The sequence below is a fragment of the Haliotis cracherodii genome, unplaced genomic scaffold (genome assembly GCF_022045235.1).
Source record: "Haliotis cracherodii isolate W230 unplaced genomic scaffold, xgHalCrac1.p SCAF_16, whole genome shotgun sequence".
Classification (NCBI taxonomy): domain Eukaryota; kingdom Metazoa; phylum Mollusca; class Gastropoda; order Lepetellida; family Haliotidae; genus Haliotis; species Haliotis cracherodii.
In genome coordinates this window covers 9,604,871-9,632,786 of record NW_027266271.1, presented here as the reverse complement: position 1 = coordinate 9,632,786, position 27,916 = coordinate 9,604,871, and the positions used below count along the sequence as shown (strand labels likewise).

Here is a 27,916-nt window from a genome sequence, read left to right as displayed (position 1 = left end):
ACGTGTAGACGTTAGTCACTTCAAAGGTGTTGGTGAAATTTGTGATACGCATTTGAGATCCAACGCTTGGCATACGTGGAGTTACACCCATTACTTACACTGACTTGGTCCAGTCAGACATTCTAAAGAGACAGTGACACACCACCTATGCCACTTACTGCAGGAGCTGATCGTGTATTTCAAGTACAGTTTTAAAAACTTATCAAATCAGTATGAAGCTGATGGGATTTCCGGGCGATGCATTCGCCAAACTGGATAGAAAACCCAAGGCCATGAAGAAAGACCTGTCTTGTTCCTTCAAAGAAGTACATCTTCCACCAATAACAGACAAGCGCAAAGTTGGGCGGCGGGGAAGGTAGGTTTAACATGTAGTGTTTGACTCTTAACAATAAGAGTTCCATACAAGGGGACGTAATCCGACTTACGGTAATAAAAACAAACATTGGATGAATATCAAAATGAGAGTGACAAACAGTAAGAAGTTAAGAGAAACCTGGCACGACTTTTTGATTTTCAACCATTCGCAGCCCAACCTTCTCAAACATAGTGAGGTTTGACTGCGGGTGACCCAGTCGATGACGAAGCCGCAGTTCGCTGAGAAGAGTTGCGCCAGAAAGCCGGTTCGCCATGCCAATGTTTGTAGATTTGTCAGCGTCATATCCTTGCTCGTGGGTTTCATCTAAATAGTAAACGTCTAGAACCTGCATTTTCTTCCACTAACAGATGTCACGTCGTTATATATATAACTGCAATACTTTATAAAGCAGCATTGACGTTAAAACCAACTCTCTCTCGCCTGCTTAGTGTGTATGCGCAGAGGAAGAGTTTGAATAATAGTTGATGGTTTAATTTGGCCATTTTTTATTATAATGTATCACCAATGATATTGTATCAACTACTCCACTGTGCATAACGCATATCTCATATCTGTTGTACATATTCATCATTTGATGCACGAAACACCGGGGATTATGGCGCAGGATTAGCTGGTACTCCCGCACACATCAATATATGTTTGTCTTGATGTCATGCCTACTGTTTGAGATGTCTTCGACGTTGGTGTTCATATGTATGGGTCAAGGCTATTCCACGGAAGGGGCGGTAGGCTCGATTATCTACGACGCGGAGACGTCGTAGCACATTGCGTTGACTGGTGCGGTGTCATGCCGTTTCCGTCGCTGTGACAAACATGTTGCGCAAAGGTAAAGTGCTCAAGTACAGGTCATCCTGTCGCTTTGCCACCCGCCGCCTGCCTGGTCTTGCCATGACCCGTCTACTGCTGGTCTGTCTGTAACGTTCAAACAGTCTGACGATGGTTGTTCACGTGTACAGCTAAAGTTTCTTGCAATATGGGTGTGGTTGGCTCTTTTGCCGCATTTCGGACTGTGTTGTGCAGTCAAATGGGGCGTATCTTTTGTGCTTGTTCATTACCCGTGATGTTTTATCAACTATCCATTGCAATTTCATACACATGCAATATTATATACCCGAAAAAAACACCAGATTTTCACGTGCATCATTCAACTAACGTGTTCTGTTTTGTCACGTGTAGACGCTAGTCACTTCAAGGGTGTTGGTGAAATTTGTGATACGCATTTGGGATCTAACGCTTGGCATACGTGGAGTCAAACCCATTACTTACACTGACTTTGTCCAGTCAGACATTCTAAAGAGACAGTGACACATCACCAATGCCACTTACTGCTGGAGCTGATCGTGTATTTCAAGTACAGTTTTAAAAACGTGTCACATCAGTATGCAGCTGATAGGATTTCCGGGCGATGCATTCGCCAAACTGGATAGAAAACCCAAGACCATGAAGAAAGACCTGTCTTGTTCCTTCAAAGAAATGTATCTTCCACCAATAACAGACAAGCGTTATTTCAGTTTTCAGCCCCGTAACGTTTTAATAAGGTTTGTCATTGCTTGGCCAAATCCAATTTTAAGTGTATGCTTTCTTTTGCCCGGCAGTTTAGACTTAAGCTCTTTAATAGAACTTGTCGGTGGAGCACTAGATTAACGAGTTTTCAATGAACTCATATTCGTATCGCCTTAACAACGCGCATGTTGTGCGTGCGTTACGCGTTTGTGACATTAATTAGGATTGTTTGCATATTCCTACAAGCAAGGAATCGGTGTAACGCCGCTTTTAGCAATATTCCAGCAATATCACGCCAGGGGACACCAGAAATGGGTTTCACATATTGTACCCATGTCGGGATTCGAACCCGGGCGTGACGAGCGAACGCTTAAACCACTGGGCTACCCGACCGCCCTATACAGGTAGATATTTACAAAACGCACTATGCACCAGGTCAGCGCATAATGATAGTAGTGATGATGGTGATGCTGATGCCCCGGAGCACCTGTCCCAACCTCAGCTCGGCTGAGGGTGATACCTTCCTTCTTCCGTCTCTGAAACAAGGCTTATTGATGGAACCAAGCAAGGTCGCGTGACACGGATAAAGTCAGAAATAACGGTAATTAATGAGAAGTGACTTACTTTCACAGTTCGTTCAGGTTGGTTAACGGTAAAATACAATGCAATGGTGATGAAGATACAATAGGAATCATCATCTTATAAGTACTAGCCGTTGAGTGATTCTAGACACATACACGTCATGGCTACATGGTATTTAGCCTCTGCAATTAAATAATCATTCAGACAACTGTTGACCTAAATCGGTTGCTATGCCAACTAAATTGCAAAAACGATTATACCCAACCATCTGGACCCTACTCCATGACATCCAAGATGTACCAGCAATTTATTTTCAATAACGAGAAACCACTCTGGTTTCTTCCATTCATTCTCTCTCCAACGCGATGCCATTTATCTTTCCAGACCAATGTTATTAAAGCACACAAGTGATTTCATGTTTAAAATCAACTGTGAAGCTTTAGGGAAGTGGGGTTTATTGGAAGACGATCCTGGGGGTAATAGAGGGGATAGATAGTTATCTGGTCCCCCCAGGTTTTATCAGAACTGGTACTACTTGCCTGACAACTGTACACAAAGACAACATGCCTGGCGTGTAGATAATCTTGACAGCGGGATGATGATGTTTAGGAGGATTGTTGTTATCAATTTATTACCCTTTGGCGTAGGGCGGGCACGTGTGGGGTACTATAATGGTGTTGAGGTGATTAAATGTTCGCTACACAGTCAATCTATGGTTACGGTAAGGTTGAGTGAAATGGTGACTTAGTGGGGTGTCAGTGAGTTTGGCTTAACGCCGCTTTGGAGAGTGTTTCAGTTCTATCACGGCTGACGTGGGGAAAACCCCTGTGATGTGGGTATTAGACGCTCATCACCTTACCACCCAGGAGGATACTGCTGACACACTTAGAAACATAACTATGGCGAACTGGGATTCGAACACACGATCATATGTTTCTGGTACGCCTAAGGGACGCAACTCTGCACATCGACTTGCAGCGCCTCAGACGATTTGGCATCCTGTTCCCCCGAAACAGTTACTGTAAGTTATAAAGACATAAAGATCTTGGGTTCGAATCCCAGAAAATCGAGACCAGGGAAGATCCGGGATAGAATAGGTCTTCAGCAACCCATGCTTGCCGTAAAAGGTGTCTATGCTTGTCGTAAAAGGCGACAAACGGAATCGGGTGGTCAGGCTCGCTGACTTGGTTGATACATGTCATCGATCCCAATTGCGTGGATCGATGCCCATGATATTAATCACGGGATTGTCTCGTCCAGACTCGATTATTTACAGACCGCCGTCATATAGCTGGAATATTGCTGAGTGCGGCGTTAAACAACAAACAAACCAACCAACCCAGATAATCGCCGATTATGACCTTTGGAATTGGTTTGACAGGCCCATACCGGTGTTCACTTCCGGTTTTCCTTTCACAGCATGCTGATACACTGTTCAAAGTCGCGTCAAGTCAGACTCATCTCCTAGTGTTCTTTAAGTTCTCAAAGTTCTTGAGCTTACAAGCAGATGAACCCGACATCACGAGTATCACTAACTCGAAATAACTCACTCACTCACTCACTCACTCACTCACTCACTCACTCACTCACTCACTCACTCACTCACTCTAAGACCTTTACGGGGGATAACTTGTTACCAATACACGTGTGTTTTTATTTCGTAGCCACAGCGGTTTTCAACAATTAAATTCACTTTGACTGACGAGTACATGAAAATGCCAGCTACTAGCTGTGACCTGGCTGCTTTAGTATACAATCGTACCCGGCTTGCAGTCACGGGTTCAGTACATAATACTGACCAGAACCTGACATCATTTCACGGATTGTCGTGATATTACTGTTTTAATTTACAGCGTTAAACACCATTCCGAAATACCATGTAAGGTATTCATCATGGGGATTTCTGGGTAGAATGGGTCTCTCGTTCCCATGGGTCACGTAATGGCACAATAGGGATCGGTTGGTACTAATATGTGATTCGGCCTACACACTGTCGGGCAAAAGAAAGTATTTACCCACGTTTGATGGTGGCTACAAATAAGACAAACAAGAAATGGGTATTCGATGGTGATGTATTTGTCACGGGTATCATAGTTGTGTTTTGGACCTTATGTTTCCAGTGTTTCGGCGATTTTTTTTCAGCCTAGAAATGCTTTGAAAACGTTTGTTTGTTTGTTTGTTTGTTTGTTTAACGCCACACTCAGCAATATTCCAGCTATATGACGGCGGTCTGTAAATAATCGAGTCTGGACCAGACAATCCTGTGATTGACATCATGAGCATCGATCCACGCAAGTAAGATCGATGACATGCATCAACCAAGTCAGCGAGCCTGACCACCGGATCCCGTTAGTCGCCCCTTACGACAAGCATAGTCGCTTTTTTTGGCAAGCATGGGTTGGTGAAAACCTAATCTACCCGGATCTTGAAAACGTTTGTATTTATTATTTTGGTCAAATTCAATTACTAACCGATACTTATTTTTGCCTGGCAGTTCAGTCGACCCCAAAGTCCGTGACTGTCTCTCATGCTGCTATAGAATGATTTGTCCGACACAGTATTATGTACAGGGTTGTGATGTGACGAGATCGACAATATATTGTTGGGGCCAAGTGGCATCCTTGGCAAATTTTAATGGACTAATAAAAATCAATTTTATTTTTTTGTCAAATTTTAATGGACTAATGAAAATCTATTTTATTTGTCTGTAAAATATTTAGTGTATTATGTATATTTCTCTAGCAGTGGATGATTACCCGAATCAGACCCAGACAATGTCTCAGATCACTACAAGTCACTACAGGGGCTGTGGGGTAGGCTAAAGTGTTCTCTGGTCACACCCAAGGGTGCATTGTAATCCCCACATCAGTATCAATGTGTGTAGACTCGTGTTTCCCAGCGTTGTTGTTGTAATATTGCTTTAAAAAGGGCGGCGTAAAACCGTACTCAATCACAGCGTCTAGACTAACCAGAAATAACGCACACTCTCATTTAACGCTGTCTCCATTCACCCACTGATATGACTGGTCCAGACTCCGTGATGTAGCTGTAATAATATTGAGTGATGCTGTCACGGGTGTGTTAGTTTGGTCATGATACGTAAATCTATCTAACAGTAATGCCCCCGTGAAGATCCGGGTTAGAATTGGTCTTCGACAACCCATGCTTGACGTCAGAGGTGATCGCTGATTTGGTCGATACATATCATCGTATCCCAATTGCGCGGATCGATGCTCATGATATCAACCACTTGATTATATGGTCCAGACTCGATTATTTACAGACCGCTGGAATATTGCCGAGTGCGGCGTTGAGCAACACTCAAAGAAAACTCTGACTCTGGGTTAAACTTGGGCCACAAGAGGGTACTTAACTTTTTAGAAATCCAATTATGTTGTGATTGAAATGCAGCTTGCTACTGCATTGTCTATAAATCATATGTACACAGGTTTGCCCTTACTTTATTGCTCTTGTTAATCAGATAAGGAGATTTACAGTGCGGATCGATTAAATCCACCACAGTGTGTGTGGCTGGAGTGCCACATAATACGTTTGTGATTTATGAGGTTTAGCAGGAGAATGTTAGACACTCCGTCCAACATGTTGTGCTTACTTAATGTTCTGTGGTTATGTTCTGTTAGTGTTGTAGGAGGGGACGCAATTTTCAACAATGTAAATTTATTTCTGATATATATTCATACTTTTTTTTTATCGCCCCGAGAATTATAACTGCTTGTAGGATTATTATTTTCTGAATTGTCTAAAACTATCAGTCGTTTCAAAATAGTCAAGTTCTCTACATCATTATCATACGTTCTGTACAGTTTTCTTCATAAGTATAATTAAGAAATATGGATGAAATAAATCATTACATTCATGCTAAAATCTTATTTTTGGATTAAATGGATATATAATAACTTTCATTTTGAAATCTTATTTTGGATTTATAGAGAATCTGACCCTCGTGTCTTTTGATATCAAATATTTCAACAAGTGTTCATATATTTGCTATCAAAAGACACGAGGGTGAGATTTTATTTATCATCCAACATCATTCTTCCAACTTTATCAGTTTGTACTATAAGCAGTGTCTTAATTGTGAAAAGTAATGATAACAGCTTCAGTAGCAGAGCCATTAGTGATGTCATTTGATTGTGACGTCATGGTAACAATGACCTCACAATGATCTGCAAAGCATTGTGATGCAATTTTTCTCCTGTATATCCTGTATGAGCCAGTTTTGGATGATAAAATGTATATATCATTGTTTTCATGATAAGATCTTGTTTTACAACGTAAGCTAATTAATATATCAAATGAAAGTTCTTACTATGATATAAATTAAAAGAATTCGTATATTCGATCGTATTAATGTCATTTCTATCATGTGTGTTTCACTGCCTTGATTGTAGACAAAAGCCCAAGACAGTCATTCGGAAAAGGTAAGACTGTGAGATTAACGCAGCCTCGTTTGATCGCTGTGTGTGTGTGGGGTTGTTTGGCTAACAGGTGCTCGCTATGGTGATAATACAAGCTTATAATGTACATTCATACTATAACTCTATAACTATAACTATAAACTCCGTATTATGCGATTGTATCAATTGCTAATGTAATATTTTTATGATATGATAATGTTATGTATATATATATATATATTCATGATATATGCATGATCAATTCATATACATCACATTAAATGATGGGATTGTCCATTAGTAATTTGTGTTGTTTTCTAGCTGTGTTGGGTCTTTATACTAATGAGAAAAATATTACAATTTACTTTTACAGTTTGGTTGGTATGTGTACGTGTGTCGACAATGACATTTGATTTAATAACAGAATAACAGTAATGTACGCATCGGTAAATATCCATGCCCAGCCTCAATGCCAGTTATACATCTCAGTATTTCACAGACGTATTCACGAACACCTGGTCTCATCGCTGAGGGATTCATTTATATAAGTTTTGTACTGTTACGCCCAACAGAATCTGCTTCGACGGATAATCGCGACGAGTTATTCTCTGGCGGTAATTCTTTTTGAATTATATATGGTACAAAGAGGACGATTGGTGCGTTTCCAGTTTTCTCTCCCAGATAGTTTGCTTCAAGTACTTCAAACATTAAGTTATATGTTTGTTTCTTGTTTAACGTCGCACTCGGGAATATTCCAGCTGTATTACGGCGGTCTGTAAATAATCGAGTCTGGACCAGACAATCCAGTGATCATCATCATGATCATCGATCTACGCAATTTTGTACACTGACATTCATCAACCAAATCTGCGAGCCTGACCACCGGTTCTGTTAGTCTCCTCTTACGACAGGCTTGGAAGACAATTCGTACATTGATACGGTTTGTCAGTTTCCAGGAGGCAATAACCGCTTCGTCTAGAACTAGATTGGAACTGAATGTACCATGGATCATAATCTCTCCTTAAACTGAATGCGCCGTCATATAGCTGGAATATTGCTGAGTGCGGCGTAAAACAAAAAAACAAAAACCTTAAACTGAATAGACATGTTTACATGTGATTCAGCATTTAAATCTCATTTCGTAATTTCACAATAAACAATTTGTATTATTCTTTCTAAAAAAGCTGGAATCTATTACTTTTCTCCATAACACAAACAATCGATAAATAATTGGCAGCCATCGTAATTTTTCAATTTGATCGATCAAACTGAAAAATTAAGATGGCCGCCAGTTACTTCCGGTATTGCCAGACAGTGTTTAAAGGACATGACAGGAAATAGCAATCACCTATTGCCCAATGAATACAACCTGATGTTATCTAATGTCCTTGACGAGAAAATAATTGGTTCGCTAAATAAATAATTTTAAGAGGAGAACGCATTGATCCCTATTGGGAAACGCTTAACGCCGTGCATATCCTGCAATAAGGTGGGTAGCTTTAGTCAGCGTTATTTTGCATTTATGGACATGTCTTATTTTATATTTACGAAATGTATTTGTGGTAAAATGTGTAAATGCATTACAGTACGTGCTTTGGAACTCCTTTAGGATCAGATTATATTCTCAGCACCTCTTTGAAAGAGGCGACTCAATTGAGTCTGTAACTTGTTTCGTGTCAACTGTCCACGGTGAAAATTGTTAGAGTCACTGGTTTGGCTGGCCAAACATGAGTGGATATATTGCCATGATGTAACTCAATCGTCAGTGTATTTTAAGAGGTGGACCGAGGTCGGGTTCCTTTTAACAAATTACCCAATAAAACAATACTTTGTATCATTGAAATATGCATTCACGTTCATTATGACACGTACTCCTCACCAGCCCTCACTATCCCACAACCAACACATTTGAAGTTCCTCCTTTTAATTATGGTTCCGCCTCTGACTACTCATTACCCAACAGACTTCTCCATCCCATTCAATAGAATGAATTGATTGAATAATCATAGTCACCCCATGAAGAGGGTAAATGCCTCTTGCATATTTTCACCTCAATATAATTGTACATGCTAACATTTATGGACATACACTTACATTTACCCTCACCCCACCGCACACACACCCTCACCCCCCACCCCACCCCACACACATACACCAACACCAATTAGGTATAGGCTAGTGAAGTTGGTCGGTCGATGCCCACGAACACCACACCACACAGCAATTACATGGACACACTGCTAATGACGAACTGTTATTACGATCATTAACACCTGTGAGATTTTGTGCTGACGGTCTTATATCTTGAAATATCACAGTGTTGGTTGCAAACATCATTAGACTGTGGTGAACTCTGTTTGACCACTGTCCGCTCAGTTGGTTATGACACGTTTGCGCAGATTATCTGTCATGCTATTAACAGGTATTATCATCGTACGTCAAGGCACGTCATCGGAACTGTTTTATAACCTTTGTGATCGTGGAGTTGTTGACGGAAATATTCTTGATAAGTAAAACAATATTTGCTCTATGTGATAAAGATTAATTGGACTTGTGATAAAAAATCGTGATTATACCATTCAATATATTTATAAATAATATCGTCAAAAATGTAATCACGTAAGCCATATAGTTTCGAATAAATCAGGACTTAAAATCCGTTGCTTTGAAACTCTTTTTTTTGTGCATTGATCCTTACAATTGTTCTTATTTTTTCTGTTGTTCACTGACAGCGAGTTATACCATTCAAAAGAGTTAAGAGCCACCCCTTTCTTTCGTATTACTGTAGTTAATCTGTCATGGCATAACTTGAAAGAATCGGGTGGTCTTTAACTTTTCTCGAGTAGTATATTTAGGATTTACGCTGCTTTCACGCTGTGTTTGGTTTTATTTCAGCCATAAGGCTACCTTTGATTATACATTGAAACGTGTACACAGAACCATGTTTATTATATGTAAGAATGTAATAATTAAACCCCGTAATGCCACTTATCTATTCTGCTGAGTAGCATGATCTCATTTTGACTGGCAATACACAAACATCTCATCGATAGCAATTGTGATCGTCAGACGTTTTTTTTATTGAACAGTACACATAAACACACGCACACACACACACACACACACACACACACACACACACACACACACACACACACACACACACACACACACACACACACACTAACACACTAACACACTAACACTAACACACAAACACACTAACACTAACACACTAACACACTAACACTAACACTAACACTAACACTAACACTAACACACACTAACACTAACATACTAACAGTAACACAAACAATAACACACAAACATACACCACCAGAACTTTATCTGCACGATACTCTTGCAACAGAACGGTCAATATAAACCTGGCGAAATATCGTGTCCATTGCTAATATCTGAAGAGATAAACAGTGTGTAGTTAATCCAGGGTTTGTCTTCAGAGGCTAACGTTTTCCACTTCAATAAGAAACGACTAGCCACCGATAATTGCATCCTAAATCTCTCTTAGCGTCTCTGATTGACCGTACTGAGTCACGGTATTTTAATGATTTTGTATTTTTTTGCAAGTATCTGCAATCAAGGTCGTCTTATTGATTAAATAAAGGATTGGTACTGCCAAAAGTGAATCATATGTCGTTGTTCTCTGTGTAGGACTGTTGCAGTTTGACATATGTCGTTGTTCTCTGTGTAGGACTGCTGCAGTTTGACATATGTCGTTGTTCTCTGTGTAGGACTGCTGCAGTTTTATGTCATTGTTCTCTGTGTATGACTGCTGCAGTATAACATATGTCGTTGTTCTCGGTGTAGGACTGTTGCAGTTTGACATATGTCGTTGTTCTCTGTGTAGGACTGCTGCATTTTGACATATGTCGTTGTTCTCTGTGTAGGACTGCTGCAGTTTTATGTCATTGTTCTCTGTGTATGACTGCTGCAGTATAACATATGTCGTTGTTCTCGGTGTAGGACTGTTGCAGTTTGACATATGTCGTTGTTCTCTGTGTAGGACTGCTGCATTTTGACATATGTCGTTGTTCTCTGTGTAGGACTGCTACAGTATAACGAATGTGGTTGTTCCCTGTGTAGGACTGCTACAGTATAACATATGTCGTTGTTCTCTGTGTAGGACTGCTGCATTTTGACATATGTCGTTGTTCTCTGTGTAGGCCTACTGCAGTATAACATGTCATTGTTCCCTGTGTAGGACTGCTGCAGTATAACATATGTCGTTGTTCTCAGTGTAGGACTGCTACGGTTTGACATATGTCCTGGTTCCCTGTGTATAGGACGGCTACAGTATGACATGTGTCCTGGTTCTCTGTATATAGGACGGCTACAGTATGACATGTGTCCTGTTCTCTGTGTATAGGACTGCTACAGTTTGGCATATGTCTTTGTTCTGTATGTGTACAGGACGGTTCTGTACTGTACTGTAAACAAACCACTGGTTCTAACAGTTTTGAAATGATACTATTAATTCTGACGAATACGAACCTGTCCATAAACAAATCTCAAAAAGGAAAACGGCTTCTTCAAATATGTAATGTACCCTTTAACCATTCTCCTCAACGAAACGTCAAATACGTATCAAATGCCACTTCTCCACATAATACAGGGCACATATCATATACCGTGATATATACACAGCGTGTCATGAAATCGACATCAATTTTCCATTTGCACGGACACACATACACACATTGAGAACCCAATTATCATAATTCCTTCACTGTGAAATATTGATATATATTCATATCTACACACAAATAAATCTTGTCGAGGCCAAATACCACTCTGCGAGTTAACACTGCTGTCATTATTGTCGTGCAAGCTGTGATTATTTGGCAGCCACAGCTTTTGACAAGGGACAATGACTCGGGTATTCCATTGACCTTTTACTGCTCTTCAATTAGCACCGACTTTTGATTTCACGCTTGCGACAGTTATCTCCCTTACGTTGAAGAATTTGATGTGTGAGTGAATGGCTGTAAAATCTTCAGGACAATAATTTTGGAACCCAAATATAATACAAGACAAGTATATGCTCTGCGTTTGACTTTGTACCTGTGTTTTGAAAAATTAATTGTCGACATCTGCTGCAATGTTTCTTGCACGTGTGTGTGCGTGTGCGTGCGTGCGTGCGTGCGTGCGTGCGTGCGTGCGTGCGTGCGCGTGTGTGTGTGTGTGTGTGACTGCTTGCAGTAGTCCGATTTTATAGTGCTAGCCAAATGAGATGAAGCGTCCGGACTTTCACCTCTCCGGGTGGATGCAACAGAAAAGATTATTGCAATAATAACAATAATAATCATCTTCATAATTGCATTTATATTGCACAACAATTCACAAAATAATATGCTCGGTTTTTGGGGCAACTGGATGATTGTTGAAACATGTCAAAGTAGGAGCAGTTTTCAAGTGGAAATAGTGCATGTTTCAGCCAGATGTGATAGAACACAGATGGACATTGAAACTATAACACATACATACTTTGCATCTGACGGTCGTAATTTTTTCTTTTAAGAGACCAAGCCATTTTCAGCAAATACCCCAGCGCCGAAGAATACCTCTGATTGATACGATTGTCCTGTCTTATTCAGGCTCGTCTTCACACTCGCGCTGCTTGACAAAGCGCTGTTATTAATATGTAGGTATATGCTTGATCAGTATTGATTGCTTTTTGTGAGTGGGCAGTGGCCATGTATATATGCCAGTGGTCAGGGTATGGTCAGTGGTCAGTTGCCAGTGTCCTCAGAGCAGATGAACCATCCTTCCTTGAAGATTACAAGCACAAGGTAGGGGGATTGTTTGTGGAACACCTGTCTGTTTCGGGCTGTTTGTTGTGCACATATCTTTTTTTTAAATATGATTTGTCCACTGTCAAGGATTACACTGGTTACGGGTGGCACAGCTATGTAATACCCTAGTAGTATTTCTACGTCGGAGACACTTGGTTAAAATATCTTGCCGGGCAAAAGAAAGTAGGTAGAAAACAGTCGAGCGTTTGATACTGATTGATATGAATACACATCACCATCGAATAACCAAATCGTGTTTGTTTCACTTTTAGCCCCCACCAAATAAACAAGGGGGTGTCACTTTTGCCCGGCAGTTTAATTTCAATTGGAAGCAAATCTTTTCAAAAAACGACAGTTAATTGTAGTTAAAGGTAAAAAAATCGTATTGTGCAAAGTTTTTCTCTCCATATTTTGAACTATAAGTTCCTTGCTTATGAGATCACGAGGTCGGAGAATCCCAGACCTTAGCTCAAATTTTGCGGAGCACGAAATCAATTTTATCTTAAGTTTTGAACATTTTGCTTCGCTGAGACTCTATTTTAGACTTAAGGTATGCTCATTAATGGTGCTTGGTGATGCCCGGGTTAAGACGTAAGTGGCATTAAGTGTAAATCTGAAGAGTTAAGTTTGTTTGTTTATTTGTTGTTTAACGTCGCACTCAGCAATATGTCAGCGATATGACGGCGGTCTGTAAATAATCGAGTCTGGACGAGACAATCCAGTGCTTAATATCATGAGCATCGATCCACGCAATGACATGCATCAACCAAGTCATCGAGCCTGACCACCCGATGCCCTTAGTCGCCTCTTACAACAAACATGAGGAATTAGACAACATATGGACTTAATGTATTTTTGGATTGTCAGGTTCAGACTCGTTTATTTACAGACCGGCGTCATGTGGATGGAATACTGCTGAGTGCGGCATTAAACAACAAACAAAAAACATGATTCCTGGCCCTGAACATGTATCTCTCAAAATATGATCCCAGAATCATACCTCTAATCTCTGTAATTTGGACTTTGAGAGATTTCATTGCATCGTGTAGCAGGTTCATAAGCAGGATTATTGACTCGCCGCACTGCGCAAAATATAATGATACAGTGGCGAACCCGACAAAGCAATAATCAATGTTATCGATTCAATAATTAACTTAATACAATATAATTTGATCTGTGTTAATCTCACAAGACAAAGTACAACCTTCAGCACCGGCATATATTTAAACAATCTAAATATTCAAATAATGTGCCGGGCAAAAGAAAATATACATTTGGAAACTGGATTTGACCGAAGAATTACAAATGTTATCAAAACAATACTTAACTGAATACAGTCGCCGGAACTTAAGGTAAAACTCACAACTATGATACCCGTATCAAATACACCACCACCGAATAACCATTTCTTGTATGTTTCATTTATAGCCAGCATCAAAACTGCGTGTATACTTTCTTTTGCCCGGTAGTGTACTTACTACAGGGCATCTTTTCAATGTAAAACTACATACATAGATTCAGCCAATGATTATTCATTGGCCAGAAAGGTTTTATTTCGTTATAACCCCATCTGTAGTATGAAAAGTGCCACAGTGCGATAGAACCAGCAGTTTAGTTTCCTAACTGTTAACGCCACAATAAAAGGTACATTGTCCTGCTTCAGTATATTTTAACAATTCTGAGTGAGAGTGAGTGAGTGATTAGGTTTAACGCCGCTTTTAGCAATATTCCAGCAATATCACGGCGGGGCACACCAGAAATGGGCTTCACACATTGTACCCATGTCGGGAATCGAACCCGGGTCTTCGGCGTGACGAGCGAACGCTTTAACCACTAGGCTACCCGACCGCCCTAACAATTCTGAATATTCAAATACATTTCATAATTCTGTGATTGAAAGCGACTCTGATTTCAATTTACCGTCTCTATTCAATATCAAGCCATCCTGACAATGCCAGTTAATGATCGTTTGTCCACGAGTTCGTTAAGCTGTTGACATCGACACGGATACGTGTCATTAGCTTCTATTCATTTCCACGGCGGCATGCATGTCAAAGCATTGTAAGTTTGAAATCAGTTCCATCTGTAGTCGACTAGAACCATGAGCATCTACCAACTGTATGGATCATTGCGAGCCATGCTTTGAAGGTACATTGTACCAAGAAAAAGGTTGGTTGGTTTGTTTGTTGTTTAACGCCGCACTCAGCAATATTCCAGCTATATGACGGCGGTATGTAAATAATCGAGTCTGGACAAGACAATCCAGTGATTAATATCATGAGCATCGATCCACGCAATTGGGATCGATGACATGTATCAACCAAGTCAGCGAGCCTGACCACCCGATCCCGTTAGTCACCTTGTACGACAAGCATGGTCGCCTTCTACGGCAAGCATGGGTTGCTGAAGACCTATTCTCTCCCGGAATCTTCACGGGTCACCAAGAAAAGGGAGTCAATGTCAGTACTGAAAGGATATCAATCATAATTGATTGTTCTGAACAGACACTAAAGTAGGGTTTTTGTGTGAAACGGCTTCTTCTACTACTCAGAAACCCCAGGACAAAATGTGATGAAACCCGATGTGTATGTTTCCCAGTAGGGCTTTGAATTTGAAATTCTGCATAGTGGATTATTATGGCTATATGCAGTTTCAAGTATGATAATTTACTGGTCCAGCCTCAAGGCCTGAAGGTCTCGCAAGACTCTAGAGAATAAATTACAAAATTAATCCTACTCAAGTCTAGAAAGATTTGGCAAGTCTAGATTGCAGCTTCAAGGGGCTGAAGGTGATGTTGTAGTCTGTCTCCCTGACTCAAGAGAATGATTTAACAAGTGAATCCCCTTCAAGTTTAGAGTGATTGGGCAAGTCTAGATTGACCCAGCTCTGTCTGATATTAAACATTATTCTGGGCTCAAGTTGGATTTTATTTTTTATTTTGTAGATTTTATTTTACAAAATTAATACAAGCCGTGTTGTCTGAGAGTAACATTAATTCTCCTCATCACATCATCTAAAGATTCAGTCCAGTCTATCATCAAACACTCTCAAGGGACAAAGTAAAAGTGATCATAAGAATGTATTTATGAATGAAAATTAAAAACAATAATGTACATATGGGCTGGCTTTACACATTGATCAAGTTCCTGTGTACACAACAAACCGCTGGTCAAGACACACCAGAGTAGTTTGATGGTCGTCTACTCAGGACTACTGTGGAATATATCGCGACAAGGATCCGTCTCATAAAGGTGCTGAAACGTCTTAAACAATCTGAGCGGGGCTTGGGTGATCTTGTGATCTCACAAAACGATGACGTCATGATTGGAGACTTGTTGATGTATGAAGGAGTGCGTGCTAATTTGGACGTGTTAAGTGTTAACTCATAACAATAAGTATATAAACGAACTATTTTTATCAAAGAATATGCAAAATCCTTTCACTTTTTATTTTAAGTGTATCTCCCTGATTACTATCATGACTTCATGAGGTAACATCTTGGGACACGGGAGACCCAGTCGACCAAGGTGCCGTAATTTGCTCTGAAGAGTTGTGTCCGTTAGGCACGCTAGTATCATATGATCGTGGGTTCGAATCCCGGTTCGCCCCGATTATGTTTCTAGGTTTAACTGTCGACCACATGTCCCTGCTCGTGGATTTCACCAAAGTGGTAAACGTCTAAGAACTACATCACTTCGGGCTTTCCTGCCACATGATGTTCCATGGGAATTTACGTCGCGTTCAGGATCATTAAACGTATATAGCAATGTGCATGCGCGTGCGTGCGTGCGTGCGTGCGTGCGTACGTGTGTGTGTGTGTGTGTGTGTGTGTGTGGCTGCTTCACAAGTCCGGACTGATGCCGATTTTATAGTGCTAGCCAATTGAGAAACCATGCCGCAGTTTAACATAAATACCCCACTCTGACACAGTATACTGACTCCGAGTCGATCAGTCCTTGTTTTTGCCCCTTGATGTCGAGCGCCAGACAGGGTAACAACAAGTACCGTCTTTTTATGTAATTGACATACTGTTCAAAACGGCGTCATACCCAACTCACTCAATTAATCCTAGTTGACAACCAAACGTGGATATGTCCAGGGTTGTGATATGGGCAAAATACAGGACTAGTTAAACATACCAATGTGTACACACAGAGCTAGACTAACATTTAGTCTATGAAATCATATATTACCATTAATACCTCGACTCTAAAATTGTACAAATAATTTTCCCGATGTTGATTTCATAGAAATATGGAATAGAGCTAGCTAGAGCTGGCTAGACTTACACTTGTATTCACATCTAGATTGTTTTTCCCCATAAACTATATATGTTCAACGGTCATAGTGCAGGACTAACACAGCGCATATCATAGTAACTCGGCAAGCTGTAGAGTGAACCACACTGAGATTCTATCAAGCTACGAAAGAAGACCCCGGTGGTCTCTAAACGAACGCGAAACATACACCCACTGACATGGCGTATTTGATTGACTGGGTCAGGCAATGGTATTGGATGTCAAGGTAATACAGATGAAACCCTGTGTAAAATAGTTGTGGGCCTGAGTAAAACAAATCCGGTCATCCTTTAAATGTAGTTTCGTCATGAATGTACAGCGAGTAAGATGGATTTATGGACCACTGAATACTATATGAGGACATGAAGTGTTGGAAGAGAAAGAGATTGATTGGAGATACGTGACTAAAGATAAAAATAAAAGAGAAACAGATGAGAAAATAAATGGAATAAAAATACGTTTATCAATGCGTGTTAAATAAAGTTGAATAAAAAAGTGAATTGATGAATGAATGATAAATGAAATTATTTTAAAAGGACAGAACAAAGTAGTAATAAATGGATAAATAAATATTAATTTAAGGAAACAAATTTTAAAGAAGGAAGGAACGAATGACTACGATAGGATGAATAGTTAATAATGAAAAAATAAAGGAGAAAGAGAGATGAGACAATGCATGGAGAAATAAATCAGAAAATGAGTTTTGAATACCAAGAAATGAATGTCGTGAGTGAATGGGAGGAAGGAAGGTGGAGAATATTACCGAACAGCCAAGTACATTATTCAATCAGGCGTAGCTGTTGATTTGAAGATTGAACTCGAAACAAAATCTCCTGTTCTGATGGAGAGATAGGGGCCCATGCATTGGCCCCGGCACCTTGCAGTACACCTAGTTCAGCGTGGCTGTATGAAACACGGATTTCTGAAACGAAGGCATTGTTGCTTATCCCAATGAGGGCTGAAGTTTACTATGTTTATTGTTCGGTAATTGTTTTCATGCACAATAGTTAATCATGGACACACCGCTTTTAAAGATTAGCAAGTCAACGTAAGTACATTTCAGTTGTATGTGAATTAGTGTGCAGTTCCATAGGAATGCGCATGATTAGCCCGCAGTTATAATGGTACGTTATGTTGCCAATGATATGCTACCTGACGTAGAACACGAACCAGATAAATATAGCGTTTACTTCATTTAAAAAAAATATAGCATGAATTAGTGTCGTAAATGTTGAATGTAATGTAGCCAGTCGTTTAAGTGGGATTGACAACAAGGCACGTTTACACACATTTAAACATGCTATCTCGCATGTATCAGGAGCTTTTTTGTCCTAAACAAAGCAACAGGATCTCTTATATTCTTTTACATGCGTGATAACGTGGAGATTACTCTCAATAAACATTTAAAGAGAAGTGTCCCTACGAGGGCTTTACCTTGAATCAATAACATGTTCTTTTTATTCTGAAGGATACTAATTGATCTGGTCTTACGCGATGGCGAGCTAACGGAATTGATAGTTGTGTTTCGTTCAGTTGTCCACGGTAATGGACATGTTGTCGAGATTGTACCTTTTACATGGTTCCGGTCAGACCCCAGTACAGAAGGGTACCGGTGCATCCACTTTCGTCTACTGTTCATTTCGTCTACAAAGCTATGGACCAGTCATGGGCGGGGTAATAAGCTGACCCCTTCATAAACATAGTAGATCAGCCCGTGTAGGATAAGATAAAGAGAGTGTTGAATGTATTTATTATATACAATGACCAAATACAACATAGTATAGTCAACAAGCAATATTCCTTCACACTAGAGTTCTGTGTTGTTCTCTCAAACAGCCTAACGTAGGTCTCACGGCGTCGATTGGGAAGGAGACAGAGTCATCTTGGTTCCCCTAAGGCCTTGACTTGCGTACAGCTTGTCTCAGGAACAGAAAGTTCCATCCATGTAAAGTTCGTACAGCTGATGCTAGACTAACATCTATAGCTAGTCTCTGAAATGAACATATCTTACCAAAAAAACATCAGATATGTCCCTGACACTGCAATAAGCTAGACTTGCCAAACATTATAGACTTGCATGGGCTGTATTGGATATATTTGTATCAGGGTCTTTATGACAGATAAAGCTGATGCATATGCATAAGGTTGTCAACTGTTGTCGTCCACACCGTCCTGAATGTAAAGGAAGTGTTGACCAACTGAAATGTTCTTCCACATGTCGGGCAGTTCATCCTCGGTCAAGGACTGCGGTATGGCAGGTGTAGTTTTCCGGCGACGTCCACTTGTGATGGTCTGGAAGGAATGGACAACGGCAGTCCGAGATGATGCCACAGGCAGTGATTAAGTACAGCCAAACACCATTGTGTTGAACTTTGATGTGTCGAACTACGGTTGACTCGAACTAAAAGTTTGGACCCTGCGTATTCCTTCTTTATTCATCATTATTTAACCTCTCTTGTGTCGAAGTTACCGTGCCCTCGAAGTCATTTGCCACTCCCAAGCATGTACATGAACAAATGTACTAAATGTAAGTGATATTGTTCTCTGATTTAAGACGTGATCGTAACACATACAAACTCTGTAACCACTAGTCCCCTCCTCCACTACCACCCTCTCCTGTCCGTCCCTTTACTCCCCCCCCCCCCCCCCCCCCCACACACACACACACCTTCACAAAAATCGGATTACTGTAAGCATCACTTGTTGCAAACTTGTTTGTTAATTCTTAACACGGAGAGTCATACAGTTGCGAGTTTATAGATAATCTATTTGGCAGCCTTACATATAAAGAGGGGTATTGAACTTTAACACTTAAACACCATCCTAAGCCATTGATCATTATGCCTTAATCGGTTTTTAACTCAGGGGCTCACAATCCCAAAGTTCACAAAACCTCGTTCAGTTCAAACATCAAACGTATAATCGGATTTTAAGAACCTTTTTATGATATTTTTTAACTCCGGATTAAATAACCTTAGGAATAATCTGTACAGGCGAAATGCACCTCTCGAACCCAGCGGTATATAGTACACTTAATTTGAAGCACCGTGGTATTTGCAGACATGCCTTACAAGGGTTTAAGTGAAATCAACGTCATGAACTTCAGGTAAACATAAAAGTGTGTGTATTTGAACAATGACAGTTCACCAAGTCTGACGTTATGATTAATATGTGCCATTATGCTATGTATATAACCTACAGGTCAAACGTATACCTCCCAGGGGGCAGTAGACAAAACACGTCATAGGTCAATAGAATTTCCTACATGAATCTCCCCTGCTTACACTTGTATACATGATATTTAATTTGAGTATGGGTGTTGAAAGCCTTTTAGCACCTTGTCCGCTAATTGTGTTGACTTAATATGGCTTCCTGTTGTCAGCTGGAGTCACGTGACTTCATTGTCGTCTGCTACCCTTCAAAAGCAGACGATAAAAGTCGTGTTAACCAAAATGATCTGTAAAGGGTTGTGGAGTAGTGTCTGTGCGGGTCAGATTCTCGACCTGGACTGTAGTAATGTGCCCATGTAATATATGTATTGGCAGTTCAAACGAAATGGGTTGGATAGCCCCTAGGGAGCTGAGCATGCAATTTGAGTAGAAAGGTATTCGTTGAAATAGGTAATAATTTGGCGAGCGTCAAATTATTGAATTATTACTACAATTTCTTTTGGCATTAGTATCAGTAGTGATAGTAGTAGTAGTAGTAGTAGTAGTAGTAGTAGTAGTAGTAGTAGTAGAAGTTTATTGTTTAACGCCTCACTCTGCAAGTATTATTATTAGTAGTAGTAGTAGTAATAGAAGTAGTAGTAGTAGTATTGATGTGGCAGTAGTAGTAGTAGTAGTAGTAGTAGTAGTAGTAGTAGTAGTAATAGTAGTAGTAGAGTGGTGCACGTGCACTCTGGTTAACCATACTGTTGTCCTGTTAAAGACGGACAATCGTTGTAGAATCTGTGATGTTGCTAGGCAACTCTGGTAAGCGACCCTTCATGTACAATTTTACTTTCCTTATCGTCCGGGGAAAAACCCCAAAAGTCCTAAGTGCAGCAATAGTATGGCATTAGTAATTTGTTTGGCATGTAAATGGCAGTCACGTTGAAGAAACCGTACCGGGGATGCAGTGTATGGGTACCCGGTAGATTTAAATTTCTAATAAAAACTCCCCAGGGTATATCATACCTTATGCGTGATTCCTGAGAATTTCAAGGGCTTTGTCCCTGCCCCACACTGTAACACATGCTACATGTGGTGTCCCCACAGGCAAGTGAATGTGTTCGATATATGCCTGTGTTCGCCCAACAGCAAATGGGTACCCGGTAGCGCCTCATAAGCAGCTTGGGTTGTATACTTCACAGGGAGTTGAAATAAGAACTAATCAGTTAAAGTATCATTCGCGATGTAGTGCTTGCTACACCATTCATTTATAACGTTTTACTGTAACCACTTTTATTAGTTTGAAATATATAATTTCCTGAATTGGATATCTACTTGGTTGTCAAAACAACCATTTAAACCACCACCGTTGTTCAATTTTTGAAAATGTTGTTGTGATAAAATATGTTTGACAAATTTGTTTTTAATATAACTTTGTATTCATGACTCAGTTGTATATAGATCATCTTGTTCTCGTCGCTGTGTGGATGAAATAAGGCAGATGCGACGTTAAATTTTGACTCACTCACTCACTCCATTTTGGAAACATCCACACACACACTGTCTTGATATGTACACGTAGTAGTACTATCACCACCAGCAAAGATGAAAACAGTTGCATTTTGTAACAAATACTTAAATACAGCGAGTACTGGTAACGAACCCCGAACAACCAATGTTTACGCTACGTAGTAATGCTTAAATGCTGTGCACCTAGAAGGACCTTTCACGTCAGTTGGGCTCTTGAATTCGGCCCCTCTGTTAGCTTAGATCCCACCTGCTTAGGCTGTATGCTGTGTGTACAACTTCGTGTAGTACAATACAGTACGGCAAGCCAAGCAGTTAGCAGCATGAGTGATATCTGGGTTGTGAAAGGGTAAGACATTTTTTACATAGTTGAAAAAGTTTATTTATAAGACTTTTAATTGGTTAATTCACATTTGAAGCTAGGTCCTTGTTAATTTTTCGATAACATGAATTTGTTGTTCATGCAGTTATATTATTTGGTACATACTTTTCAAGAATGGATAGAAGTCGAGAGAATAGCATATTATGTTCCAGCTATCTTCAATATGATATAAATGTTTCTTGTTGAATGAATGAATGAATGAATGAATGATCTTTATTTCCTCCAGTGGTTTCGGAGAGTACAAATACATTTGCATATGTGGATACAAGTATTTAGACATATCAATATACAGAAGATTGACTGAAACTTAGAAGCATATGATACATAAATCAATTTGTTGTCAATTTGTTTGTCGAGTTTCTCAGAGGGGTTTATATACACACTGTAGAGTGTATATTCTACAGGTAACGCATTGACTGTAGGTTCCGGGGACTGATTTCTCTAGAGACGATGTTAATGAAAGACGTCTATGTAGTAAGGTTCGTGGATTCTTACCAGTCACACCACGGACCTATATAACCAAGTCCGTGGTCACACTAAAGACATTACGATAAACCGCAGGTAGATATGGACTTTGTAGTTTCGAATTCCACCTTTCAGGGTAGGCAAAAACATAAAGCTCGTTATCTTGGTGATTTTCTTTAGGATTAAAGAGTAATTCCACTTATTCGTGTTTAAAAAGTAAAGAAGGATCCTGTCGCTGTATGTAGCGTCTTCGTCTTTAACGATACATTGTTTACTAAGACAAAATCGTTATGAATGAGCAACTTCTTAATACAAGTGACTGACATTATGAGCCTGGATTCACGAGATTAGGTTATAATGACATGTTATCAGCCAAGTCACCGAGTCTGACCACCCGATCCATTCAATCGTCTCTTTCTGGGGGCATATCTTACTCGGGGTTAGCGATATACTGAGTTCATAAAGTTCAAATAACCGAAGTTCCCTGTAGAGTGTGATAAACTCAGTCGTCTAAGGCGCCGCGATTCGCTGTGCAGAGTTGCGTCCCTTGGGCACGCCAGAAACCTAGGATTGTGGGTTCGAATCCCGGTTCGTCCAGATTATGTTTCTAGCTTTGTCAGCATCATACCCGTGCTCGTGGGTTTCACCGAAGTGGTAAACGTCTGAGACCTGCATCACTACGGGCTTTCCTCCCACATTAAGCTGACACGCCGCGATATAACTGGAATAGTGTTAAAAGCGGCGTTAAACCCAACTCACTCGCTCACTTAAATTAAACTTCTTGAACGAATTTCCTTGTTTCGATTTTGCCAATCAGAGAAGAAGTTCCAATTCGTGTGCATAAAGAATCAGATGAGAAAAAAGGGGAGCACAATTGGCAGCCATGGGTACGCCAGCTTCTTGCCTAAATATCCTACCTATATTTCTCACAGTTGTTCTCCTGTAGGAAGTCCAGCAATTCATAAATTGTTCCCTCGGTAACTTCAGTAGGCATTTGCTTGCATTTTTCACAAATTATTCTTGACCTTTAGATACCACGTTTAGATACAAATGCCCCATGGATCAAGGCATTATGGAATTGATTTTATTGTGTGTGAAAAATATAATTGCATTACTTTGATATAAACACGTACTTGTAATATTCAGGATCGTACTGACCCAAGAGGACCCCTTTTTATACTTATTAGAAATCAAGCGAAATGGGTTTTATGTGAGAGGCGGGTGTTACCGCTAGGACAGGACATGCATGTCCCTTGCACGAACACCCGGTGTCATTTCTGATTTTCAGTGATGCATTCATTTTGACTGCTGTTTGTTTTTTACTCCCGATGAAATCTGTTTCGGTGGATCATAGAGACTGGTTATTCTCTGCCGTCGACGTTTTATAGTGTACTTATCTTCGAGATAAAACGCAAGACCATTCAACCATTCTTATTCATGTTCGTTTTACGACCCACCTCCCCCGAGTCACCCAGGTCGAACACACACCGTACGACGCCCGTCATGAGTAGTGTGACAGTGCGTATCTCCGTCACAGTAATGGAACGATGGTTATCTGATATTCACATGAAAGAGATCATGCTACTTTCAAAAAAACATATTTTAGTGTCCACGAGTTAAAAACAGTGCCGTGGACGTTTAAGGTTTGAACGGACTATCATACCTCTAAAGGCTTTCCGTGCTTGTGAGTCGTGTATGGTATGCATACGATTGTATTGTGAAATATAAGCTGACCAACAATATTCCATGATTGCAATCAACGTCATCGGAACCGTCCTTACCCCTCTCGCTCGACGTTTTACTGTTTGGAGATTTAGGTACAGTGCTAAACGACTGTATCACCTGTACGTTGTTATCAGTACAATGTCAATAATACCGTAGTCTTATATTTAAGTCCATGTGCAATTATTTTCTTATTTTCGTGTTTTTTCATAATTCCAGAACTATTTAGAAAATTGTCATTTGTTATATTTAGTGGATAACATTGAATGATTATCCAGTTGTCGGAATAATATTACCGAAGGACGTTAGCTTGACGTTTTAACCTGTCGGTATCCAAAGTTTGGTAGGGTCAGAGCCTAACATTTCACCCCAAACTGACGCACTTTTATATGACTGAAATGCTGTTCAACGTATTGTTAAACTCAATATCAATGTAGTATAACACGATTGAAAAACATCGAGAGTATTAAATCAGATATTATCATACTATACGATTTTAATTGAAAAACAATATTCAAAGTTAAGATCCAAATATTCCATTCCGTTCCATTTTGTTATAAATATTAGTAACTCACACGCAATGCTTAATCTGTTAAATTCCAAAGATATTAATGTCATAGGACATGTTGCTGTTAGTGTGCCGTAAGTATTAACATATCCTATGACATTAATGGGGTTTAACGTCGCGTCCACGATTATTGCAGTTATATAGCGACGTGCATGCGTTTGTGTGTGCGTGCGTGCGTGCGTGCGTGCGTGCGTGTGTGTGTGTGTGTGTGTGTGGCTGCTTATACTAGTCAGGACTGATGCCGACTTATAGTGCTAACCCACTGAGATACCATGCCGCAGTTTAACATGACTACCCCACTCAGACACAGTATACATACTAATAGTATGTATTTATTGTAAGATCGCATACGCTAAATTCTACTCTTGGCCATGAGGCCATGCAACCGGATAAACTGTGGTCTTGATAAAATCTTGCAGCTGAAGTTAACAAGTGTGGAATGTACGCGTCCTTGCATTTTGCGATAAGATCACAGCTGACAAAAAAGGAAAGATTTCATATGGCTTTTATTAATGATGTCTATTATTCCTCCATTATGATGTCAAAAATATCCCCAAACATTACACCGACGTGTTAACATGCCTCCGATGTCTAGTGTGAGCACGGAGAGCACAAGGTCGGTAGTTCGACGTTGAAAGATGGTTATTGAAGTTAATCTGCCTGGTGTTTGGCTTTGGGGGAATATAACCAGGACTGGACAGAGAAGGATGTTGTGTATTCTTGTTAAATTACAGCATTGCACCTCCGTGGACTAGCATTATCAAACCAGTATCAGTCTTGTATAGTCTTTTCTGTTTTGTATGCGAACACATCTACTTTCAAAACGATTTCTAATAAAACTGTTACGCTATGAAATTTGATAAATTACGCGGACCTAGGGGAATATCAGGGTAAACTTTTTCTTCTCTATCTGAGGTTGACCTTTACGAAAATATGTCCTCTGATATAACTGATCAACGTAGACAAATATCTGACAGATTGTAAAGGGCAGTAAAAGTGCTACTGTGGCAGTTTTTGCCTGTTAATGTTACGAGGGGTTGACTGAATCGTGATGGAGTGGTTCAGATTTAACTTTAACACCTGCATACATTCGAGTCGTAAAACATCATCGAGCGTAGGATCAGCATTATGAAGAACTAATATCTAAGTGTCTTATCGTAAGTGGCGACTGACGGGATCGGGTGGTCAGCTTCACAGATCATACATGGCATCGTATTCTAATTGCGTAGATCTATGCTCATTGTGTCCAGTACTGGATTGTCTAGTCCATACTCGATTATTTACTCCCGTCACATAGCTGAGTGCGGCGTTAAACAACAAACGAACAACCAAAAACAGTGTGTTTAAGACTGGTACTCAATGAGGTCTCGTGGATATGGACGTATTCGGTGACTCACTCTTCACTACTAAGGTACCGCCTCCGTGGTCTAGTGGTAGAGCGTCCGCCCGGAGAGCGGAAAGTTCGGGGTTCGATTCCCGGCCGCGTCATACCAAAAGACGTTAAAAGATGGTCCTTGTTGTTACCCTGTCTGGCGCTCGGCATTAAGGGGCAAAAACAAAGGCTGGTCGGCTCGGACTCAGTATACTGTGTCTGAGTATGGTGTTCATTATAAACTGCGGCATGGTATCTCAGTGGGCTAGCACTATAAATCGTCATCAGTCCGGACTAATACAAGCTGCCACACACACGTGTATGCACGTCGCTATATAAGTGCAATAATCTTGGACGCTAGGTTAAACCCCATTCCACCTCACCTCACCTGATATTGGACTGGTAGGGGTGAATGTATCTAAATGGTGATATGTTAGTAGGCATGGTATCTAAGTTTTACGATATCCGAAAACTTAAAGTGTTCATTATTATGTGTTTTAGACTGATGGAACGTCCAAATCTGGACTCCAGGAAAGGCAAGAGACCCCCCTGGGCGGCAGATGGCAAGCCTCATCACGAAGAATATCTCAAACGCCTCACGAGACTTCGGGATCAGCTGGTCGATCAGGAGCAGACTAACCTCGCACAAGCCCTTGACCGACTTCGCATTCGTCAAATCAGCAAAGAAGACGCCAATTTCCGTCTCAGATTGAAGGATTCAGGAACAAATCTGTATTCCCCACGTAGGCGTGCCATGATCACAACTCTGGAGAAATTTAAGAAAATGAGACCCCAGAAAAACCCACCCACCTTGTGTCCGTTAGAAGGCAAACAGTTGATTGAGCCGAAAAACTCCGACACTCCACGAATGTTCCTTCCGGAAGGTTCCGATGACATATCGGTGCCCGCCAGTTCACGAGTTGAGCAGACTGTTCAGCTGAACCTTCAGAGACTCGCCCAACCCATATCGAGCATTCCTAACATTGGAAGGAAAGCTTTGAAACGTGAAGACTTGGTTTTGCACAGTCACGGCATGGAGAAGAGGACGCCTAAGAACCCGATGTTGAAGCATACCCATGCTCTTTCACAAGGCACGGCACTGACGCCATTGAACAGAGCCAGACACATTAACGTTGATCTGGTCCCTGATTCTTTCAAACTTGAACCTCTCACGGAAGGCGATCAGATAGACATGGACAAACTCAGGAAGTACTATTACGTGTATTATCTCCCTTCGACTTCCGCTTCCCAAGATGGCGACCGATCGGTTCCCAGGACTCCGAAAAGCACCGTGAGACAACGTCGAGTTCACAGCTATAGAGATTGTGAAAAATCATTTGTGTCATCGAACTTGTCTGTGATTGACGATGAAGGGTATTCAACCAATGGGAAGACCTCTTTACCTTATATAGAATCAACCGGAAGTGGAACTCTTCATTGGCATGATCATCCAAGGTTTCCGGAGGACGTTGACATTAATAGTGTCGGCACTGCGCATGATCCCGATTACATTACTGGAAGGACTTCACGCGTTCACATTGTTGTCGACATGCCGGATATAATCTACAGCGCCCCTACCCCTGACGTCATCGAGGGAATGGAAATGAAAAAGGGGGGATCACTCTCAAAGACTTACAAACAGAATGAAATTCGGCAAAGAGAGTTACATAACTTGATTGAAGATGTCAAAGAGCTTAATATGAGAACCGAGACATTGACAAGTGAATTGTTTCATTAA

The 27,916-nt window shown here is 40.5% G+C and overlaps 1 protein-coding gene across 1 annotated transcript; it reads left to right on the top strand.

Moving 5' to 3' along the window:
• Positions 1–212: 212 nt before the first annotated feature.
• On the top strand, positions 213–27,916 carry LOC139463372 (uncharacterized). Its single transcript, XM_071244631.1, has 3 exons — positions 213–355; positions 6,874–6,903; positions 26,680–27,916. The coding sequence occupies exons 1-3, from the start codon at positions 213–215 to the stop codon at positions 27,914–27,916; spliced, it is 1,410 nt and encodes a 469-aa protein (XP_071100732.1).

What these genes read in the sequence shown, in the direction of transcription:
- LOC139463372 (XM_071244631.1), top strand. Translation starts at nt 213, where the DNA reads ATGAAGCTGATGGGATTTCCGGGCGATGCATTCGCCAAACTGGATAGA. An exon ending in AAAGTTGGGCGGCGGGGAAG is followed by an intron (nt 356 to 6,873) that starts GTAGGTTTAACA and finishes CCTTGATTGTAG; the next exon opens with ACAAAAGCCCAAGACAGTCA. An exon ending in AAGACAGTCATTCGGAAAAG is followed by an intron (nt 6,904 to 26,679) that starts GTAAGACTGTGA and finishes TATGTGTTTTAG; the next exon opens with ACTGATGGAACGTCCAAATC.